Genomic DNA, 17,054 nt, shown 5'->3' on the forward strand with positions numbered 1-17,054 from the left:
TTTGGGGTGAATTTTGGGTGAATTTTGGGGTGAATTTTGGGTGAATTTTGGGGTGAATTTTGGGTGAATTTTGGGCTGAATTTTGGGTGAATTTTGGGTGAATTTGGGGTGAATTTGGGGTGAATTTTGGGTGAATTTTGGGGTGAATTTTGGGTGAATTTTGGGTGAATTTTGGGGTGAATTTTGGGTGAATTTTGGGTGAATTTGGGGTGAATTTGGGGTGAATTTTGGGTGAATTTTGGGTGAATTTGGGGTGAATTTGGGGTGAATTTTGGGTGAATTTTGGGTGAATTTTGGGTGAATTTTGGGTGAGTTTTGGGGTGAATTTGGGGTGAATTTTGGGTGAATTTTGGGTGAATTTTGGGGTGCCCAGGTGAGTTTTGGGGTGAATTTTGGGGTGAATTTTGGGGTGAATTTTGGGTGAATTTGGGGTGCCCAGGTGAGTTCTGGGGTGAATTTTGGGTGAATTTTGGGTGAATTTTGGGTGAATTTGGGGTGAATTTTGGGGTGAATTTTGGGTGAATTTGGGGTGAATTTTGGGTGAATTTTGGGGTGAATTTGGGGTGAATTTTGGGTGATTTTTGGGTGAATTTTGGGTGAATTTGGGGTGAATTTTGGGGTGCCCGCAGGTCGCCGCCGCTGCTCCAGGTGCGTCTCAGCGTCACCTTCGCGCCTCAGGTGATCCCGGCCCGGGAGTGCCCCGAGGGGGCGGAGCTTCGGGAGCCGCTGGGCGTGGCCCAGGTGTGCTTCAACCTCAGCAAAGCCTCACCTGACACCTTCGGTGAGACCCCAAAATCCCAAAAATCCTCACCTGAACCTCACCTGTACCCCAAACTTCACCTGAACCCCAAAATCCACACGTGAAACTCACCTGAGCCCCATAAATCCTCACCTGAACCCCAAAATCCTCACCTGAGCCCCCTGTGGGCGTGGCCCAGGTGTGCTTCAACCTCAGCAAAGCCTCACCTGACACCTTCGGTGAGACCCCAAAATCCTCAGGTGTACCCCAAACCCCTCAGGTGTACCCAAAAATTCTCACCTGAACCCCAAAATCCCACCCCAATCCTCACCTGTACCCCAAAATCCTCACCTGAACCACACCTGAATCCCAAAAATCCTCACCTGAACCTCACCTGAGCCCCAAAATCCTCACCTGAACCCCAAAAATCCTCACCTGAACCCCAAAATCCTCACCTGAGCCCCAAAATCCTCACCTGAACCCCAAAAATCCACACCTGAACCCCAAAATCCACACCTGAACCCCACCTGAACCCCAAAATCCTCACCTGAACCCCAAAAATCCACACCTGAACCACACCTGGACCCCAAAAATCCTCAACTGAGCCCCAAAAATCCTCACCTGAACCCCAAAATCCTCACCTGAGCCCCCCGTGGGCGTGGCCCAGGTGTGCTTCAACCTCAGCAAAGCCTCACCTGACACCTTCGGTGAGACCCCAAAATCCCAAAAACCCTCAGGTGTACCCCAAAATCCTCACCTGAACCCCAAAATCCTCACCTGAACCCCAAAAATCCTCACCTGAGCCCCAAAATCCTCACCTGAACCTCACCTGTACCCCAAAAATCCACACCTGAACCCCCCAAAATCCTCACCTGAGCCCCAAAATCCCACCCCAAACTTCACCTGAACCCCCAAATCCTCACCTGAACCCCAAAAATCCACACCTGAACCCCAAAATCCCACCCCAAATCCTCACCTGAACCCCAAAAATCCTCACCTGAACCCCAAAATCCTCACCTGAACCCCAAAATTCTCACCTGAACCCCGAAAACATCACCTGAACCCCGAAATTCTCACCTGAACCCCAAAAATCCTCACCTGTACCCCAAAAATCCTCACCTGAACCACACCTGAGCCCCAAAAATCCTCACCTGAGCCCCCCGTGGGCGTGGCCCAGGTGTGCTTCAACCTCAGCAAAGCCTCACCTGACACCTTCGGTGAGACCCCAAAATCCCAAAAATCCTCAGGTGTACCCCAAAATCCTCACCTGAACGCCACCTGTACCCCCAAACCTCACCTGAACCCCAAAATCCTCACCTGAGCCCCGAAATCCTCACCTGAACCCCAAAAATCCTCACCTGAACCCCGAAATCCTCACCTGAACCCCAAAATCCTCACCTGAGCCCCGAAAACATCACCTGAACCCCAAAATCCTCACCTGAACCACACCTGAACCCCAAAATCCACACCTGAAACTCACCTGAGCCCCAAAAATCCTCACCTGAGCCCTGAAAACATCACCTGAACCCCAAAAATCTTCACCTGAGCCCCAAAATCCCACCCCAAACCTCACCTGAACCCCAAAAATCCTCACCTGAGCCCCAAAATCCACACCTGAACCACACCTGAACCCCAAAAATCTTCACCTGAACCCCAAAATTCCACACCTGAACCCCAAAATCCTCACCTGAGCCCCCCGTGGGCGTGGCCCAGGTGTGCTTCAACCTCAGCAAAGCCTCACCTGACACCTTCGGTGAGACCCCAAAATCCCAAAAATCCTCACCTGAACCCCAAAATTCCAACCCAAAGCTCACCTGAACCCCAAAATCCTCACCTGAACCTCACCTGTACCCCAAAATCCTCACCTGAGCCCCAAAATCCTCACCTGAACCACACCTGAAACCCAAAAATCCTCACCTGAGCCCCAAAATTCCACCCCAAACCTCACCTGAACCCCAAAAATCCTCACCTGAACCCCAAAATCCCACCCCAAACTTCACCTGAACCCCAAAATCCACACCTGAACCCCACCTGAACCCCCAAATCTTCACCTGAGCCCCCAAATCCTCACCTGAACCCCAAAAATCCTCACCTATACCCCAAAATCCTCACCTGAACCCCAAAATCCCATCCCAAACCTCACCTGAACCCCAAAAATCCTCACCTGTACCCCAAAAATCCTCACCTGAGCCCCGAAATCCTCACCTGAACCCCAAAATCCCACCCCAAACCTCACCTGAGCCCCGAAATCCTCACCTGAACCCCAAAAATCCTCACCTGAACCCCAAAAATCCTCACCTGAACCCCAAATCCTCACCTGAACCCCAAAAAACCTCACCTGAACCACACCTGAGCTCCAAAAATCCTCACCTGAACCCCAAAATCCCACCCCAAACCTCACCTGAACCCCAAAATCCTCACCTGAACCCCAAAATCCTCACCTGAGCCCCAAAATCCCTCACCTGAACCCCAAAATCCCAACTCAAACCTCACCTGAATCCCAAAAATCCACACCTGAACCCCCAAAATCCCACCCCAAACTTCACCTGAACCCCAAAAATCCTCACCTGAACCCCGAAATCCTCACCTGAACCACACCTGAAACCCAAAAATCCACACCTGAACCCTGAAATCCTCACCTGAACCCCAAACCTCACCTGAACCCCAAAATCCTCACCTGAATCCCAAAATCCCACCCCAAACCTCACCTGAACCCCCGTGGGCGTGGCCCAGGTGTGCTTCAACCTCAGCAAAGCCTCACCTGACACCTTCGGTGAGACCCCAAAATCCTCAGGTGTACCCCAAAATCCCAAAATCCTCACCTGAGCCCCAAAATCCTCACCTGAACCCCGAAATCCGTACCTGGAGACCCCAAATTGCTCCCAAATCCCCCAAATTCCCCAAAATTCCTAAATTACCCCAAATTTCCCCTAATTTTCCCTAATTTTTCACAATTTTCCCCAATTTCCCCCAAACTTTCCCCAAATTTCCCCTAATTTTTCCCCCATTTTCCTCCAATTTTCCCAAATTCTCCCCAATTTCCCCCAAATGTTCCCAATTTTCCGCAATTTTCCCCAATTCTCCCCAACTGTTTCCAATATCCCCCCAATTTTCCTCCAATTTCCCCCCAAAATCCCCAATTTCCCCCCAAATTCCCAATTTCCCGCTATTTCCCAAATTCCCATTCTCCCCTTTTCCCAAATTCCCGTTATTTTCCCAAATTCCCCTTTTCCCAAATTCCCATTTTTCCTCCTTTTCCCGAATTCCCATTTTCCCAAATTCCCGTTATTTTACTGCCTTTTCTCGAATCCCCATTTTTCCTCCTTTTCCCAAATTCCCATTTTCCCAAATTCCCATTTTCCCAAATCCCAAAACTTCCCCCCAAATTTCCCCAAATTCCCGTTATTTTCCCAAATTCCCATTTTTCCCCATTTTCCCAAATTCCCATTTTCCCAAATTCCCATTTTTCCCCCATTTTCCCAAATTCCCGTTATTTTCCCAAATTCCCATTATTTTTTCCCAAATTCCCCAAATTCCCATTTCCCCCATTTTCCCAAATTCCCGAATTCCCATTTTTTCCCAAATTCCCATTATTTTTCCTCCTTTTCCCATTTTCCCAAATTCCCGAATTCCCATTATTTTCCCAAATTCCCCCTTTTCCCAAATTCCCGTTATTTTTCCCAAATTCCCATTTTTCCGCCCATTCCAGGCTCGGCGCTCTCGGCCCGTCTCTGGTTCCGGGCCCGGCTGGATCCCGACCGCGTTCGGCCTCGCGCCGATTTTGGGGCAGAAACGGCCGAAAACGGAACTTTGGTGATGGGGCTCGGCCGCAGCTGCCGCGACCTGCGGCTCTTCCACAGGGTGCGGTTTGGGGGGAAAAACGGCGGTTTTGGGAAAATCGGGGAAATCGGGGGAAAATTGGGGGAAATCAGGTAAAAATTGGGGGAAAATCAGGGAAAAATCGGTAAAAAATTGACAAAAATTGGGGGGAAATCAGGGAAAAATCAGTCAAAAATCTGAGAAAAATTGAAGGAAAATCACGGAAAAATCAGAGAGAAATTGGAGGAAAATTGGGGAAAAATTGGTAAAAAATCTGAGAAAAATTGGGGGAAAATCGGTAAAAAGTCTGAGAAAAATTGGGGGAAATTGGGGAAAAAATCTGAGAAAAATGGTAAAAAATCTGAGAAAAATTGGGGGGATTTGGGGAAAAATTGGTAAAAAATCTGGAAAAATTTGGGGGAAAAATTGGGGAAAAATCAGGGAAAAATCTGAGAGAAATTGGGGGGATTTGGGGAAAAATTGGTAAAAAAATTGACAAAAATTGGGGGGAAAATCGGGGAAAAATCTGAGAAAAATTGGGGGAAAATCGGTAAAAAAAACAAGAAAAATTGGGGGAAAATTGGGGAAAAATCGGTAAAAAATCTGAGAAAAATTGGGAGAAAAATCTGAGAGAAATTGGGGCAAAATCGGAGAAAAATCTTGGGAAAATCTGAGAAAAAATGGTAAAAAATTGACAAAAATTGGGGGGAAATCAGGGAAAATTGGTAAACAAATCTGAGAAAAATTGGGGGGAAAATCGGGAAAAATCAGAGAGAAATTGGGGGAAAACTGGGGGGAAATTGGTAAAAAATTGACAAAAATTGGGGGGAAAATGGGGGAAAAATATGACAGAAGTTGGGGGAAAATCGGGGAAAAATTGGTAAAAAATCAAAGAAAAATTGGGGGGGAAAATTGGGGAAAAATCGGGGGAAAATCTGAGAAAAATTGGACGAATTTGGGAAAAAATTGGTAAAAAATTGACAAAAATTGAGGGGGAAATTGTGGGAAAAGCGATAAAAAAACTGAGAAAAATTGGGGGAAAGGGAAAAATCGGTAAAAAATACGAGAAAAATTGGGGAAAAATCAGGGGGAAATCGGTAAAAAAATCTGAGAGAAATTGGGGGAAAATCGGGAAAAATCAGAGAGAAACTGGGGAAAAATTGGGGAAAAATTGGTAAAAATCGTGAGGAAAAATTGGGGGAATTTTTGGGGTGAATTTGGGGTTTTTTTGTTAAATTTGCAATTTTTGGGGTTCAGGGGTGCCCCCAGGACACGCTGAGCCCGGGGGTGAATTTTTGGGGTGAATTTGGGTGATTTTGGTTAATTTTGGGAATTTTTGGGGTTCAGGGGTGCCCCCAGGACACGCTGACCCCGGGGGTGAATTTTTGGGGTGAATTTGGCACATTTTGGTTAATTTTGGGGTTCAGGGGTGCCCCCAGGACACGCTGAGCCCGGGGGTGAATTTTTGGGGTGAATTTGGGTGATTTTGGTTCATTTTGGGGTTCAGGGGTGCCCCCAGGACACGCTGACCCTGGGGGTGAATTTTTGGGGTGAATTTGGGTGATTTTGGTTAAATTTGGTTAATTTTGGGGTCCAGGGGTGCCCCCAGGACACGATGACCCCCCTGACCCTCCGCGTGACCTTTGGGGGTCGTGGGGACCCCCTGGGGGGCTCCGGGGGGCTCCGACCCCAAATCGGCCCCGGATCCGACGCCCAACTGAGCGCAACGGTGGGAATGGAATTGGGGCGAATTCCGGGGAAATCGGGAAAATTGGGGATTCTGGGGGGTTGGGAATTGGGGAAAATTGGGAAAATTGGGGAAATTGGGAATTGGGGAAATTGGGGATTGGGAAATTGGGGAAATTGGGAATTGGGGGGAATTCCGGGGAAATTGGGGAAATTGGGAATTCTGGGAATTGGGAAAATGGGGGACATTCGGGAAATTGGGGGGATTGGGAAATTGGGGAATTGGGGATTGGGGGGAATTGGGGGGAATTCCGGGGAAATTGGGGAAATTGGGGAAAATCGGGAATTCTGGGGGGTTGGGAAAATTGGGAAAAATCGGGAGTTGGGGGGAATTCTGGGAAAATTGGGAAATTGGGGAATTGGGGGGAATTCCGGGGGGTTGGGAATTGGGGAATTGGGGGGAATTGGGGAAAAAATGGGGGGGATTGGGAAAATCGGGAATTGGGGAAAATCAGGGAAATTGGGGGGATTGGGAAAATTGGGAATTCTGGGGGGATTGGGAAAATTGGGGAAAATCAGGAATTTTCGGAGATTCCGGGGGGATTGGGAAAATCAGGAATTGGGGGAAAAATGGGGGGGATTGGGAAAATTGGGAATTGGGAAATTGGGGGAAATTCTGGGGGGATTGGGAAAATTGGGAATTGGGGAAAATCAGGGAAATTGGGGTGGACTCCAGGGGGTTGGGGAAATTGGGGAAAATCGGGAATTGGGGGGGATTGGGGAAAATCGGGAAAATGGGGAAAATCGGGGAAATTGGGGGGAATTCCAGGGGGATTGGGGAAATCGGGAATTGGGAAATTGGGGCAAATTCTGGGGGGATTGGGAAATTGGGAAATTGGGGGGAATTACGGGGGGATTGGGGAAATTGGGAATTGGGGGAATTCCGAGGGGTTGGGAAAATGGGGAAATTGGGAATTGGGGGGAATTGTGGAAATTGGGGGAAATTGGAAATTCTGGGGGGATTGGGAAAATTGGGAAAATCGGGAAATTGGGGGGGATTGGGGAAATTGGGAAATTGGGGATTGGGAAAATCGGGGATTGGGGAAATCTGGGAAAAATCGGGAATTGGGGAAATTGGGAAATTGGGGGGAATTCTGGGGGGATTGGGAAAATTGGGGGGAATTCCAGAGGGATTGGGGAAATCGGGAATTGGGGGAATTGGGAAAATTGGGGAAAATCAGGAATTTGGGGGGATTGGGAAAATCTGGGAAAATTGGGAATTCCAGGGGTTTTGGGAAATTGGGGATTGGGGGGATTAGGGGGAATTCCAGGGAAATTGGGGAAATTAGGGATTGGGAAATTGGGGAAAATTGGGGGGAATTCCAGGGAGATTGGGAAATTGGGAAATTGGGGAATTCTGGGGGGATTGGGAAAATCGGGAATTCTGGGGGGATTGGGTAAATCAGGGAAATTGGGAAAATTGGGGAAAATTGGGAATTGGGGGGAATTCCGGGGGAATTGGGGAAATCGGGAATTGGGGAAAATCAGGGAAATATTGGGGGGAATTCTGGGGAAATTGGGGAATTCCAGGAATTGGGGAAATTGGGAATTGGGGGGAATTGGGGGAAATTGGGGAAATTGGGGAAAATCGGGAATTCCAGGGGGATTGGGAAAATCGGGGATTGGGGAAAATTGGGGGGAATTGGGGAATATTGGGGGGAATTCCGGGGAAATTAGTAAAATTGGGAATTGGGAAAATCAGGAAATTGGGGAAATTGGGAAAATTGGGAATTGGGGAAAATTGGGGGGAATTCTGGGGAAATTGGGAAATTGGGGATTGGGGAAATTGGGGATTGGGGGGAATTCCGGGGAAATTGGGGAAATTGGGAATTGGGGGAATTGGGAATTGGGGAAATTGGGGAAAATTGGGAAATTGGGGAATTGGGGGGAATTTTGGGGGGAATTGGGAAAATCGGGAATTGGGGAAAATCGGGAATTGGGGAAATTGGGGATTGGGAAATTGGGGATTGGGGAAATAATGGGGGAAAATTGGAGAAAATTGGGGGGGGTTTTGGAAAATCGGGAAATTGGGGGAATTTGGGGAAATTGGGGAAAATACGGGGAAATTGGGGAAAATTGGGGGGATTTGGGGAAATTGGGGAAATAATGGAGGAAAAACAGAGAAAATTGGGGGGAATTGGGGAAATTGGAGAAAATGGTGAAAAATCGGAGAAAATTGGGGGGGATTGGGGAGAAATTTGAGATAAATTGGGGAAATTCGGGGGGCTTGGGGGGATTTTGGAAAAAATTTGGGATTTTGGGAGGGGTTTGGAGGGATTTCCGGGTGGGTTTGGGAAAAATTGGGGAGTTTGGGGGATTTTGGGGAAATTTGGGGGGATTTTGGGGAAATTTGGGGGGATTTTGGGGAAATTTTGGGGATTTTTGGGAGATTTTGGGGTATTTGGGGAGATTTTGGGGGATTTTGGGAAATTGGGGGATTTTGGGACAATTTGGGAGATTTTGGGGGGATTTTGAGGGAATTTTGGGAGATTTTGGGGGGATTTTGTGGGATTCTGAGGGATTTTGGGGAAATTTGGGGAAATTTGGGGAAATTGGGTGGATTTTGGGGGGATTTTGGGGAAAATTGGGTGGATTTGGGGGAAATTTGGGCAAAAAATTGGGATTTTAGGGGACTTTTGGGTTTTGGGGTGATTTTGGGAGAATTTGGGGGTTTTGGGGAGATTTGGGAGGATTTTGGGGTGAAATTTGGGTTTTTTGGGATTTCTGTGATTTTTGGGGGGAAATTTTTTGTTTTAATTTGCCTTTTTTGGGTTTTTTTGGGGTGGTCGGGGTTTTTTTTTTAAATTAATGAATTAATTGATGTTCTTTAATATTGATTTAATTTATTTTTGACCAAAAACTCCCAAATTTGCCCCAAAATCGTTGGCAGCTGCCGTTCGAGCACGACTGCGGCACCGACAACGTCTGCCAGGATCAGCTGCAGGTGCAGCTGAACTTCTCCGGGTCAGGATTTGGGGCAAAAACGGGAAATTTTGGGAAAAAATGGGGGGAATAATTGGGGGAAAATCGGGAAAAAATTGGGGGGAAATGGGGAAAAAATTGGGGAAATATTGGGGAAAAAATGGGAAAAAAATGGGAAAATTTGGGGAAAAAAATGAGGGGGAAATTTGGGAGAATTGGGGAAATAATTGGGGAAAAATTGGGATAAAATTGGGAGAAAATTGGAGAAAATTGAAGTAAAATGGGGGAGGGAATTGGGGAAAATTTGGGGGGAAAATGGAAAAATTGGGGTAAATTTTGGGTAAAATTGGGGGGAAATTTGGGAAAAAATGAGGGGGAAATTTGGTAGAATTGGGGAAATAATTGGGGAAAAATTGGGATAAAATTGGGGAAAATTGGGAGAAAAAATTGGGGAAAATTGGGGAAAATCTGGGTAAAATTTGGGAGAATTTGGGAAAAATCTGGGGGGAAATCGGGGCTGAGTTATTTTTATTTTTGGCTATTTCTGGGCTATTTTCCAAATTTAATTTTTTTTGGCTTTTTTTTTGTTTTGATTTGGGTTGTTTTGGGTTTTTTTGTCAATTTCTGGGCTATTTCCGAAATTATTTTGGTTTGGTTTGGTTATTTTTTTGTGTTTTTTTTTTTTTTCCAGTTTCTGGGCTATTTTCCACATTTTTTTGGTTTTTAGTGTTTTTTGGGGTTTTTTAATTTTGTTTTGTTTTGGGTCTTTTTTTGTTATTTTCTGGTTTGCGTTTTTTTGTTTGTTTTGTTTAGTTTTGGGTGGGTTTTTTTTGTTTTTGTTTTGGGGTTTTTTTCCAATTTTTGGGCTATTTTCTAAACTTTTGTTTTGTTTTGGTTTGTTTGTTTTTGTTTTTTGGTTTTTTTTTGTTTGGTTTTGTTTGTTTGGTTTGGTTTGGTTTGGTTTTGTTTTGTTTTGTTTTTTGCCGATTTCTGGGCTACTTCTCGAAATGTTTTTGGGTTTGTTTTGGGGTTTTTTGGCCAATTTCCAGGCTATTTCCCGAATTGTTTTTTGGTTTTTTTTTGGTTTGTTTGTTTTTTGCCAATTTTTGGGCTATTTCCCGAATTGTTTTTTGGGGTTTTTTGTTTTGTTTTTGTTTTCTTTTTTGGTTTTTTTTGTTGTGTTTTTTTTTTTTTTTTTTTTTTTTTTTTTTTTTTTTTTGCTGATTTCCGGGCCATTTCCCGAATTGTTTTTGGGTTTTTTGGGGGGTTTTGGGGTTTTTTGGGGGTTTTTTTTTGGGTTTTTTTTTGTTTGTTTTGGTTTTTTGGTGTTGTTTTGTTTTGTTTTGTTTTTGTTTTTGTTTTGCCGATTTCCGAGCTATTTCCCGAATTGTTTTTGGGGTATTTTTGGGTTTTTTTCCTATTTCTGTGCCATTTCCCGACTATTTTTTTATTTTCCCCCCTCAGGCCGGGGGCGCTGGTGGTGGGCGAGGGCGACGCGCTGGAGCTGCGGCTGCGGCTGCGCAACGCGGGCGAGAGTTCCTTCGGTCCGGGGCTGCTCCTGCGCCACCCGGCCCCGCTCAGCTTCCGCAGGCTGCAGCTGCTGCAGGTGACACAAAAATACCCCCAAAATACCCAAAAACCAGCCCAAAAAATACCCCAAAACAGCTCAGAAATTACCCAGAAATCCTGTCCGAAAATACCACCAAAAAACACCCGAAAACAACCCAAAAATGCCCAAAAAGACCCCAAAAACCACCCAAAACCAGCCCAAAAAAACACCCAAAACCAGCTCAAAAACACCCCAAAAACACCCAGAAATCCCATCCCAAAATAGCACCAAAAAACACCAAAAGCAACCCAAAACCAACCCAAAAAATCGCCAAAAAACACCCAAAACCACCCAAAATATCCCCAGAAACCCCGTCCCAAAATAGCACCAAAAACCCCCAAAACAACCCAAAAAACACCCAAGAACAGCCAAAAAACACCTAAAAACAGCCCAAAAATGCGCCCAGAAATCCCCCAGAAATCCCGTCCCAAAATACCACCAAAAAACACCAAAAATACCCCAAAAAATACCCCAAAAAATACACAAAACCAGCCCAGAAATTCCCCAGAAATCCTGTCCCAAATTAGCACCAAAAATACCCCAAAGAAAACCCCCAAAAAAATCCCCAAAACCACCCAAAACCAGCCCAAAACCACCCAAAACCAACCCAAAAACACCTCAAAAACACCCAGAAATCTCATCCCAGAATAGCACCAAAAAACCCAAAAATACCCCAAAAAATACCCAAAACAGCCCAAAAATTACCCAGAAATACCGTCGCAAAATAGCACCAAAAAAATCCAAAATCAACCCAAAACCAACCTAAAAACAGCCCCGAAACACACAAAAAATACCTAAAAACAGCCCAAAACCAGCCCAAAACCACCCAGAAATCCTGTCCCAAAATAGCACCAAAAAACCCCAAAAACAGCCCAAAACCAGCCCAAAAACACCCCCAAAAAATAACCAAAAACACCCCAAAAAATACCCAAAAACAGCCCAGAAATTACCCAGAAACCCCGTCCCAAAATAGCGCCAAAAACCACCAAAAACACCCGAAAACATCCCCCAAAAAATACCTAAAAAAACAACCAAAAATTCCCCAAAAATTCCCTAGAAACCCCGTCCCAAAATAGCAGCAAAATACCAAAAAAAATACAACAAAAAATACCCCAAAACCAGCCAAAAAACACCTAAAACCAGCCCAAAACCACCCAAAAACAGCCCAAAATTTCGCCAGAAACCCCGTCCCAAAATAGCACCAAAAAACCCAAAAATACCCCAAAAATACCCCAAAGCAGCCCAAAAATCCCCCAGAAATCCCGTCCCAAAATAGCACCAAAATACCAAAAAATACCCCAAAAACCACCCGCGAGAGTTCCTTCGCTCCGGGGCTGCTCCTGCGCCACCCGGCCCCGCTCAGCTTCCGCAGGCTGCAGCTGCTGCAGGTGACCCAAAAATACCCCAAAAATACCCAAAAAATACCCCAAAACAGCCCAAAAACACCCAGAAATCCTGTCCAAAAATAGCACCAAAAACACCCCGAAACAGCACAAAAAACACCGAAAAAATACCCAAAAAATACTCAACAATGCCCAAAACAGCCCAAAAATACCCAAAAAACCTCCCAAAAATCCCCCAGAAATCCCCCAGAAATCCTGTCCCAAAATAGCACAAAAAAACCCAAAATACCCCCAAAAAACCCCAAAAAATACAAAAAAAAGTACCCCAAAGCAGCCCAAAAATTCCCCAGAAATCCTGTCCCAAAATAGCACCAAAAAACCCAAAAACAACCCAAAAAATACCCAAAAAATAGCCAAAAACAGCCCAAAAAATCCCCAGAAATCCTGTCGCAAAATAGCACCAAAAAACCCAAAAACAACCTAAAAAATACCCCGAAAATAGCCAAAACCAGCCCAAAAACAGCCAAAAAACACCTAAAAACAGCCCAAAAATACCCAAAACCAGCCCAAAAATACCCCAAAACAGCCCGAAAATTACCCAAAAATCCCCAGAAATCCTGTCCCAAAATAGCACCAAAATACCAAAAAATACAACAAAAAACACCCCAAAACCAGCCAAAAACCACCTAAAAACAGCCCAAAAAACACCCCAAACCAGCCCAAAAATTACCCAGAAACCCCATCCAAAAAATAGCCAAAACCAGCCCAAAACCAGCCAAAAACTCCCCAGAAATCCCGTCCCAAAATAGCACCAAAAAAACCAAAAACAACCCAAAAAATACCCAAAAAATACCCCAAAACCAGCCCAGAAATTACCCGGAAATACCGTCCCAAAATAGCACCAAAAAAACCAAAAACAACCCAAAACCAACCCAAAAACAGCCCCGAAACACACAAAAATACCCCAAAAAATACCCAAAACAGCCCCAAAAATCCCCAGAAATCCTGTCCGAAAATAGCATTAAAAAAACCCAAAACCAACCCAAAAAATACCAAAAAAATAGCCAAAAACACCCCAAAAACACCCCAAAACACCCAAAAAAACCCACCCAAAAAACCACCCAAAAATCCCCAAAATCCCCCAAAAATCCCCCCAAAAAACCAGTATATCCCAGTATATCCCAGTATATCCCAGTATATCCCAGTATATCCCAGTATATCCCAGTATATCCCAGTCCCTCCCAGTCCCTCCCAGTCCATCCCAGTTTGTTCCCAGTTCAATCCCAGTTTGTTCCCAGTTCATTCCCAGTCCCTCCCAGTCCCTCCCAGTCCATCCCAGTCCCTCCCAGTCCCTCCCAGTATATCCCAGTTCCCTCCCAGTTCCCTCCCAGTCCATCCCAGTCTGTCCCAGTCCCTCCCAGTATAACCCAGTTTGTTCCCAGTCCATCCCAGTATATCCCAGTATATCCCAGTTTGTCCCAGTTCCCTCCCAGTCCCTCCCAGTTCAATCCCAGTTCCCTCCCAGTTTGTCCCAGTTTGTTCCCAGTTCATCCCAGTCCATCCCAGTTCCCTCCCAGTCCATCCCAGTTCCCTCCCAGTCCCTCCCAGTTCCCTCCCAGTCCATCCCAGTCCCTCCCAGTCCATCCCAGTCCCTCCCAGTCCCTCCCAGTTCCCTCCCAGTCCCCCCCATTTCCCTCCCAGTCCATCCCAGTCCCTCCCAGTTCCCTTCCAGTGCATCCCAGTATAAACCAGTTTGTTCCCAGTATATCCCAGTCCATCCCAGTCCATCCCAGTTCAATCCCAGTCCCTCCCAGTTCCATCCCAGTCCATCCCAGTCCATCCCAGTTTGTCCCAGTTCCCTCCCAGTATAAACCAGTCCCTCCCAGTTTCTCCCAGTCCCTCCCAGTCCCTCCCAGTCCCTCCCAGTCCCTCCCAGTACAAACCAGTATATCCCAGTTCCCTCCCAGTCCCTCCCAGTTTGTCCCAGTTTGTTCCCAGTTCCCCCCAGTCCCTCCCAGTCCCTCCCAGTCCATCCCAGTCCATCCCAGTATAAACCAGTATATCCCAGTTCCTCCCAGTTCCCTCCCAGTTCCCCCCAGTCCCTCCCAGTCCCTCCCAGTCCGTCCCAGTCCCTCCCAGTCCCTCCCAGTCCCTCCCAGTATAAACCAGTATATCCCAGTACAAACCAGTCTCCCCAGTCCCGCTCGGGGTCTCTGCGCTGTCACTCGGAGCCGCCGTCGGGTCGGGATCGACACACGCGGTGCCACCTGCAGCCCCCCCTGCTGCGGGGGGGGGGACAGGTGAGTGTCACCTGGGTGACGTCATCGGGGTCACCTGTGTGTGTGTCACACCTGTGTGATGTCATCCATGTCATTAATGTTACCTGTGTGATGTCATCAGTGTCACACCTGTGCCACCTGCAGCCCCCCCTGCTGCGGGGGGGGGGACAGGTGAGTGTCACCTGGGTCACCTGTGTCACCTGGGTCACACCTGGGTGATGTCATTGGTGTTACCTGTGAGTGTCACACCTGTGTGATGTCATCAGTGTCACACCTGTGCCACCTGCAGCTCCCGGTGCTGCGGGGGGGGGGACAGGTGAGTGTCACCTGGGTCACCTGTGTGTGTCACACCTGTGTGACGTCATCCATGTCACCTGTGTTACCTGTGTGACGTCATCAGTGTTACCTGTGTGATGTCATCGGTGTCACACCTGTGTGACGTCATTAATGTCACACCTGTGTGATGTCATCGGTGTTACCTGTGTTACCTGTGTCACACCTGTGTGACGTCATCAGTGTCACCTGTGTGTGTGTCACACCTGTGTGTGTCACACCTGTGTGACGTCATCAGTGTCACACCTGAGTGACGTCATCAGTGTTACCTGTGTGACGTCATGACTGTTACCTGTGACTGTTACCTGTGTTTGTCACACCTGTGTGATGTCATCAGTGTCACACCTGTGTGATGTCATCAGTGTCACACGTGTGTGATGTCATCGGTGTTACCTGTGTGATGTCATGACTGTTACCTGTGAGTGTTACCTGTGTGTGTCACACCTGTGTGACACCATCGGTGTTACCTGTGTCACACCTGAGTGAGGTCATCGGTGTTACCTGTGTGACGTCATCCGTGTTACCTGTGTGTGTCACACCTGTGTGATGTCATCAGTGTTACCTGTGTGATGTCATCAGTGTTACCTGTGTCACACCTGTGTCACAACTGTGAGTGTCTCACCTGTCCATGTCCCACCTGTCCATGTCTCACCTGTCCCTCACCTGTCTCTCACCTGTCCATGTCTCACCTGCCCCACCTGTCCATATCTCACCTGTCCATGTCTCACCTGTCCCATCTCACCTGTCCCATCTCACCTGTCCATATCTCACCTGTCCATGTCTCACCTGTCCCATCTCACCTGTCCCATCTCACCTGTCCATGTCTCACCTGTCCCATCTCACCTGTCCCATCTCACCTGTCCCATCTCACCTGTCCATGTCTCACCTGTCCCATCTCACCTGTCCATGTCTCACCTGTCCATGTCTCACCTGTCCCATCTCACCTGTCCCATCTCACCTGTCCATGTCTCACCTGTCCATGTCTCACCTGTCCCATCTCACCTGTCCCATCTCACCTGTCCATATCTCACCTGTCCATGTCTCACCTGTCCAATCTCACCTGTCCATGTCTCACCTGTCCCATCTCACCTGTCCCATCTCACCTGTCCATGTCTCACCTGTCCATGTCTCACCTGTCCCATCTCACCTGTCCCATCTCACCTGTCCCATCTCACCTGTCCCAGGTGAGTTTCCAGCTCACTCTGGACGTTCCCTCGGACGCTGAACTCGGCGACAGCCTCGAGGTGACAGCCCAGACCACCAGGTGAGACATGGACAGGTGAGACACACCTGGGACAGGTGAGATGGGACAGGTGAGACATGGACAGGTGAGATGGGACAGGTGAGATGGGACAGGTGAGACATGGACAGGTGAGACATGGACAGGTGAGATGGGACAGGTGAGACATGGACAGGTGAGACACACCTGGGACAGGTGGGACAGGTGAGATGGGACAGGTGAGATGAGACAGGTGAGATGGGAGAGGTGAGATGGGACAGGTGAGATGGGACAGGTGAGACATGGACAGGTGAGATGGGACAGGTGAGATGGGACAGGTGAGATGGGACAGGTGAGATGGGACAGGTGAGACATGGACAGGTGAGACATGGACAGGTGCGATGGGACAGGTGAGATGGGACAGGTGAGATGGGACAGGTGAGACATGGACAGGTGAGATGGGACAGGTGAGACATGGACAGGTGAGACAGGTGAGATGGGACAGGTGAGATGGGACAGGTGAGACATGGACAGGTGAGACATGGACAGGTGAGATGGGACAGGTGAGACATGGACAGGTGAGACATGGACAGGTGAGATGGGACAGGTGAGATGGGACAGGTGAGATGGGACAGGTGAGATGGGACAGGTGAGACATGGACAGGTGAGATGGGACAGGTGAGATGGGACAGGTGAGATGGGACAGGTGAGACATGGACAGGTGGGACATGGACAGGTGAGATGGGACAGGTGAGACATGGACAGGTGAGACATGGACAGGTGAGACATGGACAGGTGAGACATGGACAGGTGAGATGGGACAGGTGAGACATGGACAGGTGAGATGGGACAGGTGAGACATGGACAGGTGAGATGGGACAGGTGAGACGGGACAGGTGAGACATGGACAGGTGAGATGGGACAGGTGAGACATGGACAGGTGAGACATGGACAGGTGAGATGGGACAGGTGAGATGGGACAGGTGATATGGGACAGGTGAGGTGGGACAGGTGAGACATGGACAGGTGAGACATGGACAGGTGA

General features: G+C 47.6%; 1 protein-coding gene across 8 annotated transcripts in view; it reads left to right on the forward strand.

Moving 5' to 3' along the window:
• Positions 1-17,054, forward strand: part of LOC121470816 (integrin alpha-X) — a 65,125-nt gene that overhangs the window by 31,083 nt on the left and 16,988 nt on the right. For 5 of the 8 annotated variants that reach the window (XM_072936426.1, XM_072936432.1, XM_072936434.1 and 2 more), the window contains 7 exons: positions 630-781; positions 4,449-4,600; positions 6,156-6,287; positions 9,195-9,268; positions 10,691-10,832; positions 14,368-14,478; positions 15,975-16,054. In XM_072936426.1, coding sequence (XP_072792527.1) covers positions 630-781; positions 4,449-4,600; positions 6,156-6,287; positions 9,195-9,268; positions 10,691-10,832; positions 14,368-14,478; positions 15,975-16,054 — 843 coding nt within the window. The remainder of the gene's footprint in view (positions 1-629; positions 782-4,448; positions 4,601-6,155; positions 6,288-9,194; positions 9,269-10,690; positions 10,833-14,367; positions 14,479-15,974; positions 16,055-17,054) is intronic. The other 3 variants (XM_072936429.1, XM_072936430.1, XM_072936433.1) reach the window with 2 other exon arrangements.

Source organism: Taeniopygia guttata, chromosome 16 (assembly GCF_048771995.1).
Source record: "Taeniopygia guttata chromosome 16, bTaeGut7.mat, whole genome shotgun sequence".
Classification (NCBI taxonomy): Eukaryota; Metazoa; Chordata; class Aves; order Passeriformes; family Estrildidae; genus Taeniopygia; species Taeniopygia guttata.